General features: G+C 41.2%; 1 protein-coding gene across 1 annotated transcript in view; it reads right to left on the reverse strand.

Annotated features, from left to right (window-relative positions):
• Window positions 1–10686: 10686 nt before the first annotated feature.
• The window catches only part of ATP8B1 (ATPase phospholipid transporting 8B1), an 80419-nt gene continuing 64961 nt past the window's right edge, over window positions 10687–26144 (reverse strand). Inside the window, exons 23-27 of the mRNA XM_077816223.1 lie at window positions 21350–21433; window positions 19679–19924; window positions 19248–19386; window positions 17541–17671; window positions 10687–12442 (exon numbers count right to left, since the gene is read on the reverse strand). Coding sequence (XP_077672349.1) covers window positions 12215–12442; window positions 17541–17671; window positions 19248–19386; window positions 19679–19924; window positions 21350–21433 — 828 coding nt within the window. The 3' untranslated portion in view covers window positions 10687–12214. The remainder of the gene's footprint in view (window positions 12443–17540; window positions 17672–19247; window positions 19387–19678; window positions 19925–21349; window positions 21434–26144) is intronic.

A 26144-nucleotide genomic window follows, 5' to 3' on the forward strand; every position in this document is an offset into this window, starting at 1 on the left:
ATCTGGCTGAGTGCAAAACCGGACACGGCTGGGAGCGCTGGGCGGCCCAGGCGGGCAGGGGGATCTCAGCCGGGCTGGCGGGGCCCGGGGCGCGCGGAATGCGAAGCCGCGGAGCGCCCCGGCGCCGGCTGGTGCCAGGCGCTGGGCCGGAGCGGATCGGCGCCTGCGGGGAGCAGGCCGGGGCCCAGTTCCCACCGGCCGGGCTTGTGCGGGGAGAGAGCGCGCACCTTGGCGCGGAGAGTCGCAGCCACCGCTGCTGAAAGTGCGCCGGAGAGGAGCTGGGTGACTCGTAAAGTAGCCCAGACCCATCTCCTGCCCTATGTTAAGGAAAAGTTAGCACATGTGACTCCATGTTGGTTTGGGGCCCACCATTGTTTAAATGCCAGCACATCATACACCAGGAGGAGTAATCCTTAGATATTGAATCCCTGTGAAAACCCTCCTCCTTGTCTCCAGCTTGCCTTGACTCCCAGTATCTGGTTTTTGTCAGTCTCTAACTCTCTGTCTCTTGGCCTTGATGTGAGGCCTCCCATCCTGATAATAAAAGTTACTGATGCAGGGCTTTAGGACCATGCTATGTAATTGACATACTGGTATAGCAGGAGGAATGCACCAAGCAGGGATAGGTGGTAGATAAGACAAGGGTTTGTTTATTGGCTAAGGTTTCCGATGCACGAGGGCAACATGCTTTGCTAAAAGGTATATAACCTTTGTATAATCTGCATTCAGGGTCCCCTCCTGGCTAGCAGGGGGGCACCACGCTCGAGCGTAATAAACTTAGTGTCTTTTGGGAACTCTGCAGTTGTGGACTTTGTTTCTGTGCCTCAGCCTAGATTCGAACTGTGCGTGACCTATCAGGTATAATTCGCAGCACTGGTGTGCGTGTCCTATCAGGTATAATTCGCAGCACTGGTGTGCGTGTCCTATCAGGTATAATTCGCAGCATTTGTGTGCGTGTCCTACCAGGTGTAATTCGTAGCACTTGTGTGCGTGTCCTACCAGGTGTAATTCGTAGCACTTGTGTGCGTGTCCTACCAGGTATAATTCGCAGCACTTGTGTGCGTGTCCTACAAGGTGTAATTCGTAACACCTAAGGGTTATGGATAGCACTGAGTGCGGGGTTGTTTTACAGACACAGATGCTGAACAGGGTTAGCATCCCACCCGTAATAAATAATTGCACATGACAAAACAGCTTAATGAGGAAATAATAAAAAGCAGCTTGGTTCCAGAGAGGGTGACAGACCTTTAACTAATCATAGGAGCCCCTGTACATTCACCTCTGCTGTTACTTTCCTGCTTCCCACTATATTTTGTTTTAATCTTACAAATGCAACCCTGTTTCTGGCTTTTAATTTTATTTTGAGCTGTATCTTCTCATTTTTGCCATGAAACGTTTATTACAGTCATGCTGCATAAGAAGCCCATCATCCCATGCTTGTGCATGTAAGGCAGAAGCTGCACTGCAGAGCAACTGAAGGACTGCATTGCTGGCCACTTGTATGGTACTGAAAACTTATTACGAACTGAGGTATATGCTGCAGCAGAGAAAATAGAAATCCTTTTAGGGTAGAGTATATTAACACTGTTCTTATTACATTCAGCATCTCAAAATGATAAAGTAGTACAACACAAAACATTTCCCACCCCTGACTAGAGTTTACACATTTGGTCAGAGATGCACACTATAATGTACCAAATTCCACCCTCCTTATTCAGATAGTGAATAGTAGTGATGGATTCAGATATTCAGGGCAGCAGGAGGGATTTTAAATAATAAGTGTTTACAGGATCAAACACAAGTGAATTCCCATTACTAGGGAACTTAGAATGTATTTTAAAAAAACCAAACTGGTGCACATCATGAAGCCATTTTGAGGTGTGCTCACAGCTATGCATTCTATTTAATAAAGCAGGATCCTGCATTCTTCACCAGTTTCTGAATGGATTTAGAGTGACTTCAATAAAATCAGGATCAGGCACTGACCTTACATCATCCCGTGCACGAATACATACTAAGATACAAGAACAGGTTGCAGATATTGGAGGTAATCCGAGTACTACTCCATAATAGACATTATGTCCACACTAGGAACAGAATTTGAATCTTAGTTTCTTGCTAAGCTGTGTCACCCATTCTACAGTACCACTAAAATATACAATTTGTTATATATAACTAGGGCCCTACCCTAGTGTACTGCTACCCTTACTTCTGCGCTGCTGCTGGCAGGGCACTGCCTTCAGAGCTGAGCACCCGGCCAACAGCCTCCGCTCTCCGGCTGCCCATCTCTGAAGGCAGAGCAGAAGTAACCGTGGCAATACTATGAACCCCTGCAACTCCCTTTTGGGTCAGGCTCCCAATTAGAGAAACATTGGTCTCCTGCATGAAATCTGTATAGTATAGGTGAAAAGCACACAAAAGACCAGATTTCATGGTCCATGATGTGTTTTTCATGGCTGTGAATTTGGTAAGGCCCGATATATAACAGAAGGACCAATAGTTCCAGCAATTGGGATACAAGAGAGAATACAACATTAGACACTACTGACCACAAATTAACCAGTTGAAGATGAGACTCAGAAAGTGATAACATTTTTCAGCCCCTAGTATATTGGAGACTCTGGTCTTAGAGGCACTGGCCTGGGCTCCATGGTTCTCAGATGCAAAAACCTGTCCCTCAGTAATATCACCATGGCAGTGTCTATTAGCTATTGTGATGGAACAGTCTTTCATCCATTCTGTGAGGAGATGGACACTTAAGTAGTGATTATAGCCTTTGGCCTTTGTTAGCCCCCTATCCAGACCCTTCATTTTCTCCAAGCATTGGTCACTGGTTTGGTGAGTACCTAACTTCATAACTCCCTCTGAAATTGTCTTGTACACCTTTTAGTTTCTCCCAGGTGAACTGAGGTCCTGCAGTGCTGCTGTCTCTGTCCAAAACGCAAACAAATAGTACCTTCACAGTGGCTGCTGATTAGCTGTCAACCCACTCAGAGGACACCCTCCATATGTTTGTTGAGTTTAGTTCTAGATTTGTTATAGATGGATCAGCTATTTATAGGTCTAGTATGGATGAACCAGGAATTAGTTCACTGATCACCTGCCCAGAGCAGTTGGTCACCAGGAAGGCAGTTCAGAGCTCACCTGTCTGTGCTTCCAGCCACTATGGGCCATGGGTGGTGAACTCCATGCCCGTGGGCAGTAACACAAGGAGCTGACACAATTCAGCCTGAATCAAGGTTAGCATTAAGGTCAGCCAAAAGGTACCTAGCACAACCCAAGACATAATTGAGGAAGTTTTGTCTTTAGACAGATGTGTATTGAGAGTCATTCTAGAGAAAATAATCAGCTAAACACAAGTTATTTCTCTAGCAAAGAAAACTCCAACATGTTATTTGTGCAAGGGGGCTTGTGAGCTAAAGTAAAATTGAAATCTAACCCGTCTGCCCCGCCCGTCCCTTGTTTGAGTATCCACATGTCTTGAGCTTATTCTTCAGGATTGAGAATCTGAAAAGAATGATTTCCTAATATGCATAATTTCTAGATGGAAGTTATTACTGGGAACTCAATCTGTAATTTCATACAATAGAAAATAACTTATGAGCATAAGTATGTCTTTGGAGCAAGGAAAAGGGGGATAAATAATGAGACTGTCTCTTTGTTCTGTTTGTACAGCACCTAGTGTAATAATATAACGTAAAAAGTAAAAATTAAATTATACAAAAGTATGCATTCTATAAAAAATAAGTAAATATAAGTGAACCCCAGTCACTGAAATGCTATTCAAAAGTGCCATCCAAATTCTGTTTTCTTTTAACAAATTATTAATTGCAAATAATAAAACTACTTTAAATAGTGCAGTGGCCATTCAAAATCATAACAAAACCTCCAACCATTAAAATCCCATGAAAAATTCTATTTCATTTTAAGATAAAATAAATATTACTAAAAATATTAAAACTATATAATTGCTCTTCATTTTTTAAAATTTTATCATGGTTATATTTTTACAAGTTTTGGAAGTAGTTACACCATATAGAAAAGCATGTCTTTTAGATATTTTGATTAAATTATTTCTAGTTTAATAATTTTTAAACCAGATTGTCACACTGCCTGCAGCAATTAGCATAATTTATTATTTACAGACACATTTTCTGGCAAGAGCCCATTTCCTTCAGAATGGCTGTAAAGCCTTTTCAGAGGAGGGAAAAAAAAAGGCATATAGTGGTGGTAGTTGTCACCATCTGAGCTTCTCTGTGCATAATTTGTTTTACTACTAAAGGTTTCACTGGGCAGGACTGCACTGAGTTATACTGCCATAACTATGTTTTGTTATTAAACCAAGCATTCTCTTTACCATTTTTTTAAAAATATTTTTACAACTCCCTCCCAACTGTTCAATTTTCTTCATATTTTGTAGTGTTACTTTGTGCAAAAGCATTTTTACCGCCTTAATTTTTAAAAAATTAAATTAAAAATTAACTGACATTTTAGCCTAATTTTTGTGGCAGTTCTAAACATACGTTTTTTGCTTTTTTTAAAAAAAATTTAGTACACATAGCTTGCAAAACTGTACTTACTAAATACAGTCCTTAGAGGAATAATCATTGTGAAACTGCTGCCTTGATCTGGGCTCTTTTTGCCTTGTGGGGCGGGGAACCTAGATACTATTTGTTGGAATCTTTAATATTTTAAAATTGATATGAGAAATTACCAAACTCTAATTTAACCATAATTGTTTAAAAAATCCATCAGCCAAGTGATACCGTATGCTGGGGTGGCCAACCTGAGCCTGAGAGGGAGCCAGAATTTACCAATGTATATTGCCAAAGAGCCACAGTAATATGTCAGCAGCCCCCCATCAGCGCCCCCCCGCTCCCAGCGCCTCCTGGCCACCTACAGCCCCACCAATCAGCACCTCCCCGCACCTCCCAATCAGCTGTTTTGTGGCAGTGGGGGCATGGCAGGCTGAGAGGAGGGGGTGGGAAGGCGTGGAGTGGGGGCAGGGCCTGTGGCAGAGCCAGGGGTTGAGCAGTGAGCACCCCCTTTGCACATTGGAAAATTGGTTCCTGTAGCTCCAGCCCTGGAGTCGGTGCCTACACAAGGAGCCACATATTAACTTCTGAAGAGCCGCATGTAGCTCTGGAGCCACAGATTGGCCACCCCTGCTGTATGCAGTTGCTGTTCAATAGTTTTCCCATTGTACCTGGATTCTCATAGGCTTTAACACTGGTGTGTGGGCTGGAGAAGGGCTGTGTTAGCTCATTTTAAGACAGATTCTCTTCCTCTGCAAAAAGAAAAGGAGGACTTGTGGCACCTTAGAGACTAACAAATTTACTGGAACATAAGCTTTCGTGAGCTACAGCTCACTTCATCGGATAAGCTCACAAAGCTTATGCTCAAATAAATGTTAGTCTCTAAGGTGCCACAAGTACTCTTCTTTTTGTGAATACCGACTAACACGTCCGCTACTCTGAAATCTTCCTCTGCAGTCACTGCTATTGATCAGAGGCTTTTTTAGAAACTTCCCCTTATTTTGTTAGTTATTCTTTGAATCAGATATCCTTCCTACTTTATTCTTTCTGTCCTCATCATTTATTATTTTCAAGGCTTTCCTTCTACTTGCTAGTCAGGCCTTTCTTTACAACACATATATTTCCTTAACTAAACTTAAGCTAACTTTCTTTAATTGAATACTTATCCTACATTCTCCACCTTAAAACCTGATTATGTGGGATTTACTACATTAAGTATTTTTAAAATATGTGTACAATTTTGCAACATTTTGTACCACTAATAAACTTGACAATGTAGAATTAAAATGAGCTCAATTACATTATCATTAAAAGCTTTGGTAATTATCAGTCTTCACCATGGATGTAATGCCACTTTGTACACTTATTTCCACCAGCAGGGGCTAATTAACTCCCGAATTTCCTGTTCCTGGCTATTAAGAAGCAGGTTTAAGGGAAGAATAGAATGTCCAAACGTGGGTACTGGTTTTAAAGCATTCTCCTGTAATCTGAATTCTGCCCGTAATTCAGTTACGTTACTAAAATGGGCATGGGGGGGGGGGGAAATAAACATGGGGAAATAGTTTTAATTTTTGTAATGACACATCCGTTCCCAGTCTCTATTCAAGCCTAAGTTAATTGTATCCAGTTTGCAAATTAATTCCAATTCAGCAGTCTCTCGTTGGGGGTCTGTTTTTGAAGTCTTTTTGTTTTAATATTGCGACCTTTAGGTCTGAGATCGAGTGACCAGAGAGATTGAAATGTTCTCCGACTGGTTTATGAATGTTATAATTCTTGACATCTGATTTGTGTCCACTTACTCTTTTACGTAGAGACTGTCCAGTTTGACCAATGTACATGGCAGAGGGGCATTACTGGCATATATCATATTGGTAGATGTGCAGGTGAATGAGCCTCTGATAGTGTGGCTGATGTGATTAGGCCCTATGATGGTGTCCCCTGAATAGATATGTGGGCACAGTTTGCAATGGGTTTTGTTGCAAGGTTCCTGGGTTAGTGGTTCTGTTGTGTGGTTGCTGGTGAATATTTGCTTCAGGTTGGAGGGCTGTCTGTAGGCAAGGACTGGCCTGTCTCCCAAGATTTGTGAGAGTGATGGGTCGTCCTTCAGGATAGGTTGATGATGATGATGCTTGATGATGCTTTGGAGAGGTTTTAGTTGGAGGCTGAAGGTGATGGCTAGTGGCGTTCTGTTATTATCTTTGTTGGGCCTGTCCTGTAGTAGGTGACTCTTCTTACAGTGTGTATGATAACACCCATTTTTTCATGTTCTGTGTGTATATAAATCTCCTCACTGTATTTTCCACTGAGTACATCCGATGAAGTGAGCTGTAGCTCACGAAAGCTTATGCTCAAATAAATTGATTTGTCTCTAAGGTGCCACTAGTACTCCATTTCTATATTTAGATGCCGCAGCTGAGTCAGTTTTGTCTAAGCTATTTATTTTTTTTAAAAAACGGTTTTTTTGCTTTTTTTTTTTTTTTTAAACACAAGATCATCCTAATGAACATTCCTTGGCATGCTTTCTGCCTTTGTCTCAGCAAAGATACCCCGGTTTAGGTTTACAGGTAATAAATTGACTGAACAAGCTCTTCTGAAGGAAACACTTCAACAACATTACAAGATATTTCTGCCCAAGATTAAAATCCACCTTGACTTTGCATGTTGATGGGTATGTTGCACTAAAGCATGCCCATAAATTTAGAGACTGCAGAACAAGGAAGTTATCGTGATGAAATTCCATCAGACAGATGTGCCATGAAATCTGTGCTATCATCTTTGTTAAGCAACCTCCTGACATCAGAGACCACTCCAATGTAACAATATTTTTGTCTTTTGAACAGTCATTTAAAATAGCTTCACTAGAGTCTTTTCATCCCTGCAATATGGTGCTTGACCTTGTCAACTCTGTCTTTAGCAGAAAGCTTCAGCTCCATGCATTAGATTCCTTTTACAGTCATCCCTGTAAATGTGTGACCTCTCATTTGGTTGTGAGAGCCTCAGTACTGGGAACATCCTTAAGTGTCTGGGAAGTGCTGTGCATATAGTAGGTACTACTGCAAATTAATAATGTGCCATAAGTGGTACATACTCTACTGGTAAGTAGTGTGTGACTCTTCTTGTTCATAAAGATAGTTTACTTGGGGGGTGAGAAGACAAGGCAGGAAAATCTTGGCATTTATTAGCCCTCCCCTCTCTGACAAAAGATATTATGGCTGTCATAGAATAATTAGTCACACTAATGAATCAAAGTAATAATGAATCACCAGATCAAACAGCTGACTTACAACAAATACAAGTAAATGCTTGCTAGCAAAATTTATAAGAGAAACTGCTCGTGAAGAATACGTACACATTTTACCTGTAAATCTAACCTCTAAATTCTGCTAGACAGATTCAGACCAGTTTGGAAAACGTGTGCCTAAATACACCACACAGCACAGTTCTGTGGTAGATGGGGAAACAGGCTCTACCAGAAGTGAGAGGAACTCTGCCCTAGAATAAGTCTTCGCTCATGCCAATTTTTTATCCACATCACTATTAAACATTTGGTGAAATCCTGGCCCTACTAAAGCTTGCAGTCCAGCAGGCATAACTGACACTGCAAGACTGCGGTTCATAGGGTTGTGTCTGGGACCGGAGATATTGGCTAGTATCATTCAGTTGCACAATCCAAGGAGCAGCTTACATGCCAGAGGCTGTGCGTGAACAGCCCCGGAGTGGGGGTTCTCACAGCAGAGCAGGGTAAGGCTGGTTCTCAGAGTCAAGGATTAGAGTGACCTAGCATATCACGGGTCTGGAGAACACCAGAGGGGAACATCACAGTGAGCAATAGTTAAGCAGCGATGGATGCAAACAGTTCTAATTTACCAAGCTGTTAACCATCTTAAATAGTTCAGTTAGGCAAGGTGGTGGTGAAGAAAGACAGTCTTCAGCACAGCCATAAGAGATTTTAAAGATTCTAGTATCACTGCTAATCTGATTCAGCACAAGACTGTCGTCAGCACTCTGCCTTCCCATGTCATCTGTCACAGACAATTTACATACTATGGTGACCTGTGAGAATAATGTCAGGTTCAGGGGGCCACTGAATAACTGGCAGAAGATAGCAGTTTATGGAGTCCCATCAGGCCACTGGTATATCAGGCTGTCATCAAGACAGTATTGACTTCTACACAATCCCAGAGGACTTGTCCAGCTGTATGACACCGGGATCCATAAACCCACCACTGCATTGCAGCTCTCTCAAAGATAGTTTACAAGAGGCATCACACAGTACATGGCAACTGTACACAACCTCTCAGGGCATGCTGTGAATACTGTACCCAACTGAAGCTTCCAGGAGAAATCAGGTAGGCAGAGTATACTTGACGAAATTGTTACTTGTCAGTACCATGGGTTTTTTAAATGAACAGGGACTAAGCCTCATCTGAAAGGCAGTAATTCCAGCAGAAGTGGTCTCTTAGTACCATATTAAGTCATGTGTTCAATGACTTGAAAGAAGAATTCCATCAGATGAAATTAGCACCACTTCCTGCAAAAGCTTGTGTTTCCATGGAGGTCTCTCTGCAGGCTGACACTGGTATAAGTGTGTGAGATCAGACAAAATCACAGCCCAAGCCAGTATGGCTTAAATCAGGGGTTCTCAACGTTTTTCTAAGTGCCCCCCTCAACGTGCTAGAACAACTCCAGGCCGGAGCCCGGGGGGAGGACTTGGGGCTCCAGGCCAGGGGTGGGAACCCTTGGGCACAGGCATAGTTTGACTTCTATTGTGGGGGAGGGGCAAGGGCCAGCAGGGCTTTGGCCAGCTATGCACAGCAGGGTCCAGGGAGGGAGTGCCACCTCCACCCCCGACTCACCTCAGCAGGCCACCTACCTGTTCAGGGCCGTGTGGCTGCTCCCTGAGGGCTCTGCTGGGCCCAGAGCTGCCTGGGCAGCTCTCAGCAGCTGCATGAGCAGTCAAAGGAGGCTGGAAGCTGAGAAGCAGGCACAATCCCAGGCACTAAAGGCAGATGGGGGAATGCCATGGCTGCCTGCTCCCTGGTGGCACCACCTGTCAGAGGAGCAGCTGTTCCGCACTGCCTGGCTCCAGCTTCCCTCCTAGGACCTGGCCAGAGGGCTGGAGCTGCGGGAGAGGAGGTGGGGGGGGGGGGGGTGGAGCTGCCCCACAGACTGCCCTGCTCTGGGTAAGGCACTGCAGTTTGCGGGGGGCAACACTCTTGTGCCCACTCAACTCTGCCCATGGACTCAAAGTTTCTGCCCATGTCGGGGTTTCAGCCCTGGCTTCGGGGCAGGGGAGGGACGGGGAGCTCAGTGTTTCACCCTGCGCTGCTCTCAGCTTCTGTCCTGCAGGGGTGGGACAGGGTGCAGGCTGAAGCTCTGCACCACTGCCCACTTCAGCCTGACAGGGGTGTGTGGGGACAGGGCGGCACTGGGGCTCAGGGCACTGCGTTTCAGCAACGGGGCCCCGTGGACCCCCGCTTGAGAACCGCTGGCTGAAAGAATTCAGATGAAGACTGAAATGTAGCAGAGATACATAAGTCAAAGTGTAAACTGCACTCTGAAATAAATACAATCTTTTTAAAATGTTCTCCTCTTCAGTTCAGTACTACCAATTGCCCAGCCCAAAATATAACATCTTTCCACTCTTTTGATAAGTGCTATCTTCTCTTAAGAGGCATTCTTGCTCTAGGGCAGGGGTTCTCAACTGGGGGTTGGGGCCCCTCATGGAGCCCCTAGGTTATTACATGGGGGGGTCGCGAGCTGTCAGCCTCCACCCCAAACTCCGCTTTGCTTCCAGCATTTATAATGGTGTTAAATATATAAAAAAGTGTTTTTAATATATGGGGGGGGTCACACTCAGAAGCTTGCTGTGTGAAAGGGGTCACCAGTACAAAAGTCTGAGAAGCCCTGCTCTAGGTGGCTAGCTGTTTGACTTTCAACCTTTGATAGGCCAAGAAATATCTCAGATGTTTTCTCCCAACCGCTAACAAATATTTTGTTTGTATATTATTACACAAGCAACTCCTCAATCCAATAATTCAGACTGATTTACAGGTAGCATCAACCTTATTTACACAGAATTGTTTAATAATCATTCAAATAAAACATAAAAATGGTAAAAACCACTTTGTTTTCCACATTCGTCAAAAAATTAAAATTTAAGATATTTTATGAATACATTTGTTATCCATAAACAAAATATGTTACATATTAACCCTCAATTATATGTAAATGGAATATATCCAAATCAATTTGTATATTAAAATTAATATTGCACCCAATTTAGAAGACTGACACTTGTATTGTTGACCATTCCCACATCTCTCAATGAGAGAAACTGAAATTATGCACTTCCTTTTCTTTAAAATTAACTATACTGCTCCCATCCCATATTAAAAGAAAAACTGTAAACTTTCTTGCATTTGCTCCATTAAAATTATGAAATGTACATTTCTTTGCCTAGATCTAAAAGATTAACTGTACACATTGTGTTTATGTCCTATTAAAAAACATTGGAACAGTTATTAATGCTGGTGTAAGTCAGTATTCTATATAAAAAAAGGTGAAACATTTATACATCCTAAAGTTGAGGAAACTATGTGAGAGTCTGTGTGTGCGTCTATGCATGTAATATGTACCCAAAAAAAAAAAAAAAGGAGAGACTTTCTCCTCCCTTCCCTCCCCAGTTAGAGGACACTGTTCAACAATTACCAACTGAAGTATGTTCAACTTAAAAGTGGCCTATTCTTCCTTATCTATTCTTATAAATTGTTGCATTATGAAACTCAACTGAAATGAACAAATCAAATCTGCCAATTCAAAAGGCAGTTTTCCAATAACCAAATAACATCATAAAATACTATACAAGTAGGTAGACACAAAAATATTTCAGAGAAAGTGTTTCAAAAAATCCTGAGGTCTTCACGGTTTTCCAGAACACTCTCCTCCTGAGACACAGAGAAGTTATTGAAAGAATAACCCAAGTCAGTGATAGAACCGTTAAGAGTAAAAAAAAAAAAAAAGACTGTGAACCATTTAGTAAACAGGAATGGACTGTAACCACACCTACAACTGTGATTGTATTTTCACTAAAATGTTTTAATCTGTTCCAAGTAAGTGAGTGACTACAACATACCACCATGGAGCCTAGTTTAGCTGTATGAAAGGTCAGATTGCATGGCTTCCCTAAAGGAAGAAAAATATTAGTTATCTAATTCACCTTTACCATTGTATAAATAGAATTGTTTAACAAAGTGGCACATACAGTTTGATTGCTTCTCAGCTGTTCATCTTTAAAGTAAGGTAAGAAATGTGTGCTGCAATTTTATTTCATGATTATAATTAAAAAAAAAGGGATAAAATTTAGCATTTCCAAGCATCGCTTAAAAAAATTAAAACTCTGGGTTTTTAGACCCTAGAATTTTATATATCCTTCAGTTTCACATTATACTTGCACAAGGATTAGGATTTACTTAAAACAAAACAACACATACTTCTTGGTTTTTTCTGTTTTTCAATAGTCCCAAACCAAGCAGTTTTGTAAGAAAATTTTGAAGTCTTCATAATCTCATGTCATCTCATTTTTTAAAAAATCTCGAGTCTTCCATAAAAAATAAACATTCTTTGTGCAATCATTTGCTAAAAAGCCTGTCTTCTAGAACTTAAATCTTAGACAATCATCAGCTGGTTTCACCAACTTGTCTATCTTCGGCCACCTTGTGGTGTAGCACCGCATCTAAAGGTGCTCGTTTTTTACGTATGCTACGTCCAGAAGCAATAAGATCAGCATATCCCCGTTGATGTGAGAAAGCATAAGCAGAACGACGGCTTGATATCCCTCGACGAAAAGTGCTCTGCCTTCGCTTCCACTGTTCTTCAGTCTTGTATTTCTTACGGTTCTTCTGAATCTTTATGAAAGGAAAGGGTGTAACCGGTTAATTTAGAGGGAAAACAGATGCTCATTTGTACTTAATGTCTTGGGAACAATGTGATGGTAACTTTAAAAAGTGTTACAAGTTTTATAAAAGAGTTTCTTGTTAAAATTTACCTGAGTTAAAACCAGAAGCATATGTTCAAAAAAACCTGATTTTTAAATTATTTTATTTTGCATTTTTATTAACTTCTTAAGGTATTCCAAGCTAGAGTGGGCATGTTGTGTAGTAAACAAAATGAAAAATTTGACTTTTGTATCTAAGCTTATTTTCTTGTTTACAGATGGCAATAACTTTAAAAATAAAATCTAAAAGACAATAGGATTTTAATAATCACAACTCTGATCCCACAAGCGGCTTTCTTGCCAGTTCTAGGTAAAAACAAACACACACACAAACCCAAAAGGAAACCACTGCTGCCTCTTGCCACAAACTTATAGTGGTAAATACAAATAAATCTATAATATAGTCTGAAGCCAAAAATGGCAGGTTTTTTTTATCCAAAGTGAGCCTGGGAGGGTTTACATTAGCCACTGCTATGTGTTCAGATTGCAAACTGAAGTATAGGGAAGATAAATATATGAAAGCCTGTTTTAACAGTTGTGGCCAGACGTGTCTTGCCAAGGCAGAATGTCAGGCAACCGGTATTCAGATAAGGATTATTGAGAAAGTTTTGGACCTATGGATGGACTCAGCACTAAAATACTTAAGATCACGATTAAATAAAAGCATATATAAACAATTCTGCAGACAATCCAATATTAAGAATGAAGATTCTCAAACACCCCACCCCCTCACGCACACAACACACGCGTGCATCCCATCACTCCCACCCAGCCCAATTACCAGAACATATTTAGTTTGCTTGGAAACTGCCTGCACCTCATTCTGCTGGCTCTTGATGTGATGGGGGTGACAGAATAGGCTTCCTTAGATCAGGTATGGATATCATCACTTTAGTGTGAGGACAGATACAAAGAGTCATGCTTTAAGCAGCAACTAGAAAGCTCCCTGACCAAGAAGTTCCCACGTTTATTAAGCTCCCCACTGCAACACATCCTGATCCTCTCTGGTAACTGTTGAGGACCGGGAATTCTATAGCTACGTCACATCCTCTTTTCTTTCTAATAAAAGTTTAAAACTTAATTTATCAACCAATATATATACCAGGGGTGGCCATACTTACTGACCCTCTGAGCCACATATGACAATCTTCAGAAGTCCGAGAGTCATGGCTTGCCAGTCAGAGTGGGGCTTCTGCCTTGAAGCAGGGTGGTGGGGCTAGAGGCTTTTCTGCCCTTTGGAGAGGTGGGTCTGAGGGCTTCAGCCCCACGGGACGTGCATGCTGGGGATTCAGCCCCTCTCCTGCTGAAGCCCCGATCCCTAGCAGGTGCGCTCTACAGGGCTGAAGTCCCAACACCCCCATCTCTGCTGGGCAGAAGCCCCTAGCCCCACCACCAGGCAGAAGCCCCAAGCTCCCTCCCAGTCTGGTAGGTGGCGAATGGAGAGGGGGCTGTATGGGGTATTCCATGAGCCACACTTTAATTGTAAAAGAGCCGCATGCTGCTTGTGAGCCACGGTTTGGCCACCTCTGGCATATATACACACAATTAAAAATAAACTTCAAATTCCTTAAAACTATTTGCACTAGTATGTCCCCTTATGAATTGCATCCACATAGTTCTGAGCAGTATTTGAGGGGGTCTTTGAGGGGGTCTGACCAGTCTTCCAGACAATGTTCTCATTTCTGTTGAGTTTCCCTGTGGAGGGGTTCACTTCCTGACAGAGTACCTGCAGGTCCCAGATCCTCTCAGTATTGTGTTGGGAAATACTGAAAATGAACCCAATACCCCTGGAGAAGTCCTTTTGGAGTTGCCATTAGGTAACATCTGGGAGTTTCTGCCAAGTTCAGAGTAGTTCTGAAATTCTGGGAGCCTTTGAGCCATACTTTGTTCCCCCGTCTCAGTTCAGATAGTTGATCCTGCCTGACTAAATTAGCCTTCAGCACTGGTTCTCCACTTGTAAGGTAACTCCCTTCTCTTCATGTGCCAATATATATTTATGCTTGTATCTGTAATTTTCACTCCATGCATCTGAAGTGGGTTTTTTACCCACAAAAGCTTATGTCCAAATAAATCTGTTATTCTTTAAGGTGCCACCAGACTCCTCATTGTTTTTGTAAATACAGACTAACCCAGCTACCCCCCTCTGATACTGAAGTATTGTTGCTGCCAAATTTGTATTTCAGCACCCATTTTCTAAATTCCTTCAGGTGTGTCCACTTCAGTTTAAGCTGTACCGGAGCCACAGGTAGATATCTTCCCATTAGACAGTCTACTGGAAACAGTCCAGATGCGAGGGGTGCTGACTGATATGCCTGTGGTGCTTTATATGTGTCCACTGATTTTTGCAGAAGTCTTTTTAAAATCTGAAATGCTCTCTCCACCTCCCCGTTGCTCAGGGTGTAATGTGGACTACTATTACAATGTTCAAAATCCAAATCCTGTGCAAATGCGAGGAATGTTTCAGAAGTAAACTGAGGCCAATTATCAGCTATGAGGACTTCATGAACTCTATGTCTTGCAAATATTGACTTCAGTTTCTGTATGACCTGTGCTGAGGAAGTCTGTGTAAGTACAATCAAGTCAATATATCTGGAGAAGTAACAGACTACAATAACGTACATATGACCTTTCCAGAGGGGAAAAAAAAAAAAAAAGTCTGTTGCTACCTGCTGCAGAGGTCTGTCAGGTAACTTTGTAGACAGTAATGTTTCCAGTGATTGTTCTTCCTTGTTACAAACTTTGCAACCCTCTGGTGAGGTCTGAATTTTCCTACTCAGACTGGGCCAGCATATGGACTGTTGTGCTCATCCCCCGCACTTGCTTTTTGCCATTGATGCATTCCAGTTTCTCTCTTAGGTGTAGTCTTTATATTGCTGGCAACCCAACTGTGGGAGTTGTCAATCCTTGTATTACATATATTATTTGTGGAAGACTTTTCTGTTCTTTCTCCAGGTTCCCAAGGAACTGGCCACAAACATCCAATGTATTGTTACTAGCTCCATGTAGAATCTTATTTGATCTTTGCAGATCTCCATTCCAGGATTGCTTATGATTTTTATTTATTTATTGAATTGCAGTGACTGCTGCTCCAGTACCAGTTTTAAATTAAAGGTTTCATCTATTTTGATTCATGCTTGTGTATTAAGGAGTTCTCTATTCTATTGAGAATATAGCCCCTAAAAGTAAGGGCTTGTCTGATAACACTCCCTCTTGGATGGTGTCCACTGCTCCCGGTGATTTGCATGCTATTGCAGGAAGTCCCATATTCTGGCATCTCCTACATTGTCTCTTTGGCTGGACATTGTTGACAGCTGTGGCATGGTGTCTTGCCACATCTTCCACAGCTTTTCCAAATTTCCCTCCTATTAAGGTTCTTTGGTCTCCCACTCTCTAGTTGTGCCCTGTTCTTATTTTCTAATTTATGTCTTTCCTCTTTACTGTATCAGTATTGTCTGATGCAGTCTCCCATATGCTGCTAGCATATAAATTATATTGCTGTTTCTTTATGGTTTGTTGTATTCTCACTTTTGCTAGTGTGACATTTGGGTCTACTGAAGTTGTGCTGATAAATTGAAGTATTTTATGCCAACAACTATCCTGTCTCTTATTAGTTATTCTTTTAATGCTTTGTATTTGCAATGTTCAGCATGCCTATGAAATACAATAATAAAAATCACAGCTGTTTCTCTTTGCTCCTGGAACCTCCTATTAAATTTGGCCCTATCATATGTAATATTCTGTCTGTCTATGAAATGGCCGTCAAAAGCATCTTTCACTTTTGTGTAGTCTCTCTTTTCCTCATCAGTGAGGGGATGAGGTACATGGATGTCTTCAGCAGCATCACCCACTGCAAATATCAAAGCATGTACCAGGTATTTTTGTGCTTTATCTGTTAAACCCGAAGCCATCTAGAATTGCTCAACTCTCTGGCTTGAGCAGAGCCAGCTGAGATGCCAAAATCAAGCCTCTCAAACAGAGCCATTTGCACTATGGACTCCACTGCTGTGACAGGGCTTTATCTCCTTCTTGGTGCAGACTTTCTTGGCGCAGGTCTGTTGTCTGATCTTCCACTTTCCCTACTGACTCACCACACTGTCAGTCTGCGGGGGGGTCGGGGGGGGGTCTCTTTTCTTTCTTTTTACTCTTTCACTAGTAACAAGGATTCACTCACTTCTGACACTGTATAGTGTGAGGTCAGACACAAAGAGCCATTCTTTAAGCAGCAACTAGAGAACTCCCTGACCAAGAACTTCTCACATATATTAAGCTCCCTGCTGCTCTATGGTAAATGTGAAGGGCCCGGACCTTTCTAACCATCAGTCACTCCCCACCATTGAGAGATATGGAGAAAAGGGGCAAACTGTTTGGGAGGGAAGATGATCTTCACTCTTCTACCCCACAGAACAAAGAGTGGAGGAAAGAGAGAATAAAAAGTTAAAGAAGGGAAAAGAGAGAAATGTCAGCAGGTGAGTTAGAGGTGGCAGAAGGAGATACACGTGGGCCAGCATGTACGGAAGAAAACAGCAGATCAGACAAAGAGGCAGAAGCAGACTGGGAGAAGGCTCAGTGGGAGAGTATTGAGAAGACCATCTCAAAGCACTGACACTCCCTGCTCCATTGGGGTGGCAAAGCAACAGACCACCAGTCTCTAGCAAGGTTCCCAAACTGCCAGTTTGGTCAGGCCTTCAGAGAAACCCTAAAATGGCAATTTAGGGTGTATCAGGCTCTTGAGGAAGCCAGATGCACAGTCCTAATGACATTCTCCTTATAGAACATAAGAACGGCCATACTGGGTCAGATCAAAGGTCCATCCAGCCCAGTATCCTGTCTTCCGACAGTGGCAATGTCAGGTGCCCCAGAGGCAATGAACAGAACAGATAATCATCAAGTCGCCCATTCCCAGCTCTTGGCAAAAGGCTACTACCAGTTATCTTATTTTCTGAACATTAAGAATATTATTGACTTATATAACTAAATACAGTTCAAATTAACCAAATTTTTCTACTTACTTTATCACTTGCTGAAGGCCAAATTGTCATTGACAAAAATCGCACTGCAACAACAGGAAGCAAACAAACTGCAACTGACAAAAGTATTGTCAACCAGAGATATGGCTGTCTTAAAGCATTTGGAGCAGTCCCTGGGAGAAATAAGAGTGAAAGTTAGTCTGTATCTGTTTTCAATTAAATTTATATAGCACAACAAATTACATTCATGTTCCCTGTCCTGAAATGTATAATTGAAGTATATTCCAAGTGTGTTTGAATACAACTGTATCGAAATCTAAAATAAGCCACTAGTAAGAAAAAGTTTGAGGTAAGGAGAGAGCCAGAAGCGTGCCACAAATTTACAACAACATTTTTATTTCCTTTTCACTGTATTAACTTATAAAACTCTTTAAGGGATAAGTTAGGGTGAGAACTAGTATTTGGCTGGCATATGTGGTTTTTTGATTGCTTTTAATGGGCAAAAACTGATTAAGAGAAACCTCTAGGATCACTGTAATATATATATATATATACACACACACACCCCACACACACACAGAGTGTAGAATGTAAGTGCTAATTTAATATGGAAGCACTGTAGCACTTAAATCGTAACATTTAATTTAAGCAACTGGGTAGAACAAATGCTAAAATCTGAAGTACTATTAAAAAGCAGAGGCCGAAGAGCATGAATATGTTGTACAGGACGCAACTCAGGATTTTTCTCAGATGGATTTTGATATTGAACTGAAAGTAATTTGGTTTCATACGTGACTACATCTCTGTGCAGTATGCAGCAGGAAATTTGTTATGCATAAATGTGATATGGTTTCAAGTAAGTTTAGGCACCTGACTTTGGGAAGATGAGTCTAAAGCTCATTGCACATCCACTCACTTACCCAGATCACAAATTAAAAAGGCTGGGAGGGTGAAGGACAATGGGCAAAAAAAAAAGATAATCTCAAGCATGTTCAGTCGACATATAAGGCCCTTAAATATTACCAACCCAAACCATTTACAAATTTGGAGCCAGGCCCCCCAAAATCATGAGACCTTTTTATAAACAACAAGTTTGGAGTTCTTTTTATTTGCCTTCTAGTTTTCGATCCTTTAGGGTGCAGTCAGGTTATATTTTCAAGCTTTTTCACAGCCAAGTAAGATTAGAAAAATTTGCTTGAGAATAATACTTTCTTTTTTAAATTATAGCTAAAGTTATAGGAAACATCAAAGGTCATGAGATGTGATACAATTGCGTGAGTAGGCAAATTAGCATTCACCTTTGAGCCTTACTCCCACAGATGTGCAGAAGTAACTTGGCAGCCTTCAACATAGGATTACAGGTTTCTCTTTACTCTGCGCTGATCACTTTTTACTTTGCTCCTTTGTACACAACACCCTACACTGCACAACACAGGTACTAAGATTTAACTGCTCTTTATTTTTTGAGATAAAATAATTAAGGAGGAATGATTCCACTGACTACATAATTTGGAACTACAAATACCTCTAGAGTTAGCTACTTCAACAAAACAATTTTTATTAAGACACACACGTTGACCCCATAAACTAGGCAATGTTTTTCTAAAGTGAGTTAACATTCACCTCTACTTACTCATGCTGGGCATCAAATGATATCTGATAAGCTGACATTTTGGTACTGTGTTTACTCTAGTTACATAACCATTTGAGGTAGAACACATGAATAGTGAAACAAAACAAAACACTGACCTGTAAACTGAAAGTTAGATGGGAAGAGAACATGTATTCCAGCACTGTGAAGGTCAAACATGATACCAAAGTAAAGTGCAATACTCCCAAATATTGAGAAAGCATTAACGAAAGTCCAGTAAGAGGTATCCAAACCCATCTGAAAGTAAATCAGATAACTCACAATGAATTTATGATGTAGAAGTCAGAAGCATGTATTGGAATATTCTGAAAACTCTCTCTTCTGCAGACACTTGGGTCACACTATTCATTATATAGTTCTAATACAATATAGAATATTCTGTGAATATACCAAAGGGGAAGATGATAGTAACCAGGCAAAAGTATATCAATATGCAAAGAGATTTAAAGTGAATGATAATTAAGTGTTTATTCTCACAAAGATGCACTTTCAGAGCAGCAGGGGAGATCATGAAGATAAATGTACTTGCCTGAAAATTGACTGTAACTATGAGAGAAGAGGCTGCAGTGACAGCAAACGATTGGTAGTCTGAAGGTGCCTCTCCATCTTGCCCCATGGTTTGAAGATATGCTCCGTACGGTATGAAGAAAATAATCAGTGATGTTATAATTCCATGTATTAAGCTTACAAAGAATTTCTTGTAGTTAAAAAGCAAGTCTTTCTGTCCAGATATATACAAACCAGGGAACCGAAGACTAAGTTTGTCACTCACATCCTTAATAAAAGGAAAGTTACTGCAGTTAGAAATAAATCGGAGCCATAGAACGTGAAGCACAGTATACATCTTCTCCCATCAACATGTATCTTTAGGGTGGGAGGAGAGAGGCGCTAAGCAAGACAAGCCAACAGATTGCCTCTGTATTAACCCAAAAGTGATAAAAATCAGAAGCTTAAAAAATACATAACAACTTGAATTCATATTTGCATATATGAATGCAAGCTATATTTTTAAAGAGTTAGAAAATGGACAGGGAGACTCTAGAACAGCAGTGTGTTGGTACAGAAATGAAAGGAATAACATGCTACCATGACCTAGACTTTGTATTTATTCAATATGAATATCTAAGAATATGGTACGTTTTTCCTTCATCACTCAAACGACGTACCATTTCTGTATCTTCCATTCACACCTATTTCTAAATATTTCCATAATAGTGTCAACAATGCCCAGCGTAATGGGAAGAGTCTATTATAATATATACATGCAAAAAGGTAGTGCGAGCATTTTTGTGGGAAATGCAACTCAATTTCCTTGCCTTTTTCTTTTTTAAATCTCTAACGCATACATACTGCATGAATTTATTGAAATTTCTTTTCTTCTAAACCTCCCCCCCCCCACCACAAAAATGCATTGCATTCTATGCATGCAAAATCTATAGGCAAGCCCAATTTGGAAAATCAAGTAAATCCAAAATAAAATCTAAGACCCATTCAGATTAAAAATAAAATATTGAAGTTTTCAGCATAAATTTTTTTTGCCAAATTTATTCCCATTGAAAATGTTTTTAAAAATAGAAATACCTTCTGACACTATAATCGAAGATAAATAATGCAAGTATACTTCATAATCAACCCCATTATTGCCATTCGACAGTACTATACATACATATTGGCCCTGATTCAGCAAAGCACTTAAATATATGGTTAACTTTAACCATGTACTTCAGTTCTGTTGAAGTCAGTTGGACTTATGTGCTGAAGTGCTTTGCTGAATCAGGCCATTGTGAAGAAAGCTATCACCATCCAATTCCAATCTACACTTATGGGATTAATGGGAACTGCCCTCTAGCGAGTGCCTGAACAAAAAGTCACAGCAATTGTTATGCTCTGGTATTTCTAGTTATTAATGAAAAGAAGCCTACAACATTTTCTATTAGCTTCATGGAGAAAAGCTGTCTGCTAAGACCTACAAACATTTGAGCAGATCAATTCAACGCTTAACGTATGTGAAGTTGAGCAGCTTTGTCTACTCTAGCAGGTCACGCCTTATTGTCCTCTAATAAATAGGATATCTAGCAACCTAAAAATGGCACAGATTAGAAGTAAAAGTCACTTCAATTATGTTTACTCTGATCTTTTTCTTTAACAATTGCTTCTAAAATTCATTTGGATAATTTTTCTTAATAGCATAGTAGTATACCTGGTCAAGCAAGCCAACCAGAAGAACTGGAAGACTGGAATATAACACATTGTAAAGCGTGATAAACCAATCTTCATAAGCTGTCTGCAATAGAAAATAAATATAAATTTATTAATTAGATATTACTTTATATTTAGTTACATCATTTTCATTTAAAAAGTTAATTCAGAAGCAATCTAATCTAAAAAAGAATATTAAGAAAACTGATTGAATCACCAGGTTTTGTGGGTTTAAAGTTAATGTGCATTAACCCACCAGGTCTTGAAATAGTTCTTTGAGCATGTGTGTTAAAATGCACAACCTTTTTACTAAAGCAGCATACTATATCGGGGAGGGATAGCTCAGGGGTTTGAGCATTGGCCTGCTAAACCTAGGGTTGTGAGTTCAATCCTCAAGGGGGCCATTTAGGGATCTGGGGCAAAAAAATAAAATGAAAAAAATTGGGGATTGGTCCTGCTTTGAGCAGGGGTTGGACTAGATGACCTCCTGAGGTCCCTTCCAACCCTGATATCCTATGCAGGTGACCATTAAAAGGACAGAATTTGTTCCCTAGCTATGTACATTCAACTTCCACTTAACTCAAAGTAGAAACTTCCAACAGTTGCAGAAGTTTTTGACCGTAAGTGTGCTATACTAGCAGTGATCAAATTAAGAACTGATACCTCACAGATGTAATTAAAGCTGGTGGAAACTCTGTTTCAATTTTGCAGGAAATTCTGACATTTGTAAATTTTTGTTATTGTTGTTCTGAATCAGAACAAAGAGTACAAGTTTAGAAATTCCTTGTGAAAAGAAGTCTCTGAACAAGTTTCATTTGGGGCCAGTCAAAACATTTGGTTTCAAGTTCAGCCTTACATTTAATATAAAATTGGGGGGCGGGGGAAATCAGAACAAAGTGTTTGGATGGGGTCAAAATGTTTTGCCCTTTGTTTTGATTTTAAAAAACAACACCTTTTGTCAACATAGACACATCCCACTAATATTTTCTGTGGAAAAATGTTAGTGAGAAAATTTTTGACCAGCTCCAGATAAAAACCTCAAAAAAATTTTATTAGTTTTTTTTTTTTTTTTACAGAGTTTATTTCTATTCCTCAGAACATCTGAATGAAAATGGAGAGGTTACTTACCCTGTACAGTAACTTGAGTTCTTCAAGATGTTTTGTCCCTATGGGAGCCCTACCATTTGACATGTGCACACCTGTACACTCTTGATAGGAGATTTTAGTCAGCAGTTTCCACAGGTCCATGCCAGCACACTATACTTCCTTGGGCTCTGGTGCAAGGGCATATAGAGAGAGAGCAGTCCTGCTGTTGCTCCAATTCCTTCTCAACTACGAAGCCCAGGAGACTCTGCAGCAGAGCACCCATAGAGACAAAACATCTCAAAGAACTCAAGTTACTGAACAGATAAGTAACCTCTCCTTTGAATTATTGTCCATATAGGTACTCCATTGTTGGAGACTCACAAGCAGTAACTCAGTGTGGAGGCAGGTGCTGAGAAGGCGGATCCAACACAGTTCTGAGGACAGTGTCACCAAAGACTGAATCTGCTCTGAAAGCAGGTAGGATAGCAAATGCCTGGGGAACCTATGAATGGAGGACCAGGTTGCTGCCCTGCAAATATCCACAAGGAATAGGTCCTTAAGAAGAGCTATCCAGTGGATTGGGCAGTCACGCTAAGTCAGAGATGCACTCCAGCAGCAGCTTCATAACAAGCTAGAATGCATCCAGAAACCATTTTGATAGTCTCTGATTAGAAATCGACTGCCTTTTATTCCCTTGGCAAAGGAAGTAAAGAGCCGGTGGAGGCAGGACGGGGGGGAAGCCCTGAGAGATCTTATTCTGCCAAGTTATAAGTCAAGGGTCCTTCTTACTTGCAGGGTATCCTTTGAAGAATGAGACCTGGATAAAATACTAGTAGAACATAAGAACGGCCACATTCAGTCAGACCAACGGTTCAGCTAGCCCAGTATCCTGTCTTCTGACAGTGGCTGGTGCCAGCTGCTTCAGAGAGAACAAACAGAACAGGGCAATTTATCAAGTGATCCATTCCCTGTCACCCAATCCCAGCTTCTAGCAATCAGTGGTTTAGGGACACCTGGAGCATGGGGTTGCCTTCCTTTATTATCTTGGCTAATAGCCATTGTAGTAAGTGAATGTCCTGATTGACACAGAATTCTGAAGAGACCTTAGACAGGAAACAAGGATGAGAGTGTAAGGTCACCTTGTCACAATAAAAGATAGTGCCCTGAATGACCCTACCTCCCCACCCTTTTTGATGAGGTTATGGCTAGGAACAAAGTTTTGAAGACAGGTAAAGGCCTGAACAGCTACCCAAGGATTCAAACAGTGGGGTTTTTAAGGCACTGAGAACCAGATGAAGATCTGAGGGGGTTGGTCGGTCCTTGATGTGAGAAGACAGATTGGAAAAAGTCCTTAAAAAACCTAGTTATGGGAGGGCTAGAAAAGGCCAAAATAAACCTTTCGCAGCTAGGTGAAGCCTAATGGAGATCAGTGACAACCCATGTGTTTTTAAATCCACAGGTAATCAAGAATGTCTATAAGGAGAGATTCAGAAGCAAATATAAAAATCGATGGGCACTCCAGACTTGGAAGCACCTCCACTTCTGCAGATAGGTTTTCTTTGTGGCTGGTTTCCTGCTCTTCAGGAGTTCACAGTGAACTTCAGGAAAGGAGATCAATTTTATTACCAAGAACCATCAAGGAGTTAGGCCTTAAGATGCAGGGATGAGAGACTTGGGTGGGTTATGGTGCCGGAGTCCTGTGTGAGGAGTTCCATTGAGAAAGAAAGGCAAATAGGGGTTCACAGAGACAGGGCAAACCATATCTGGGAACCACACTTGCCTTGGCCAGGATTGTACTATCAGGTCTTGCTTCAGTTTGCTTAGAGCCTTGAGGATCAATGGTGTTGGAGGATAGGCATACAAGAGCGTGCAAGGCAAAGGGACTAGGAGAGCAGCCCCCATGGGGTTGTGGCCCCACGCACATGCGCCATAGCAGAATCATCAGCACTTCATGATGAATGGTGTTGCAAACAGATCCACCTCCAGGAGGCCTCAAGCCTGGCAAATGCTTTGAAAGACAAAGTTGCTGAGTTCCCACTCATTGTTCTGGTGGAAGTGCCTGCTCAGGGAGTCTGCTACTGTATTTAACAGACCCAGCAGGTAGATCATTGAGTTACCTATGTAGTGGGATAATGCACCATTTCCACAGTCTCAGTGATTCTGCACATAAGGATTGGGATCTTGATCCCCCAGGATGATTTGTACAGTACATTGCGACTCTGTTGTCTGACCCACAGGCCTCAAGGAGCGCTCCCATCGGTCTTCCCTCAGCTTGTGAGATCTGCTTTAAAACCTGGTACAGACCTTGCTGGCTCCGAGAGTGTCAGGGGCAGCTGTAATCCACATTGCTGGGGGCGGGGGGGGGTGAACACTTGTGGTAGGTCTGGAAGGGTTTGAAACCTGGGTTCTTTAGCATAACGCACAGACAACAATGGCTAAGGGCAGAAGGGCCTGGCTGCCCCAAGAAAGAATAGAGGGAACCCTCCCAAAAGCACAAACCTCTGCTAAAGTAAATAAAAAAAGTAAAATAAAAATAAAACAACAAAAAGGAATAAAATAAAATACTGAGGCAGCTGAAAACTAGCAGTGGACACTACAATGCCCCATCTCGAACCAAGGTGGTTGAGAAGAAACTGGAGCAATAGCATTGGCATGAGGATGTACAGAGTACAGGCACAGACTCGTATGCACTTTTCAAGGCTGAATCCCCCCTCTGGGAAAGAGCTGAGAAAGAAAACAAAGGAAATTAGCTGTTGCTACCAGCTAATCAAACATTCACAAACCTCTTAGGACACGAAAAATCCAATCCTGTTCTTAAAAAATGTAAATTTTATTAGAAACAAAAAGGAACAAAATACATCTGGAACTGAGGCTTTTGCTAGATTTTAAAAGAGCAATTCCAAAAATTAAATACCAAGACTAGCTTTCTTGGAGTCCAGCTTAAAAGTTACAAGCAAACAAAAGCACCCGGGGTTTAGCACAGAGGAGATCCACAAGCCAAAATAAAGAAATAAACCTGATCACGTCTATTTAAACATTCCCTGTCCAATGATTTCTTTTACAAAAGTTCTAGTCTCCCATTGGCTCTTTTGGTCAGGTGCCCACTCCTTTTCTTTTACCTGTGGGCTTGTTAACCCTTTATAGGTAAAGCAAGCAGAAAACAGACACCAAAAGGGATTTTTACAGCTAACTGGCTGGCTGAGTGTCCATAAAAGGGAGCTACCCACCCCACTTCATTTATCACAGCACTGCTGACTAAATCTCTGATCAAGAGTTCATGAGTGCGTGCACGTCTTACCATGGAGCGCACCCATGGTGACAATAACTCCAAGAAAAACAGATATTTAATTTGAGGAATTCTCCTACTGCTCCCTATTTCTTCTCCACATTAAGTTAATTTTCTTGCTTACAGTCATTTCCTCTCCATCTTATTTCCCACAGAAGTCACTGTCTCCATTTTGCTAGTTTGCAAGTGGCTTCTATGAAAATGACTTCATAGAAGATTGACTTCCTGAAGGGAATCACCAGCAGCTGTGAATGAGCTCCCTAAACTAAGATCCCAACAGTAAAAAGAATGCATATACATATGCACACAGAAATAAGAATGAGAGAGAGTGTTGTTGCTAAGTTCCCCCCCACACACATGAGCTTACTGTTGTGAGAGTTTACCATGGCTTGACAGGATATAGATACTTAGCAGAAAGTGTTTG

The sequence above is a fragment of the Eretmochelys imbricata genome, chromosome 5 (genome assembly GCF_965152235.1).
Source record: "Eretmochelys imbricata isolate rEreImb1 chromosome 5, rEreImb1.hap1, whole genome shotgun sequence".
Lineage (NCBI taxonomy): Eukaryota > Metazoa > Chordata > Testudines > Cheloniidae > Eretmochelys > Eretmochelys imbricata.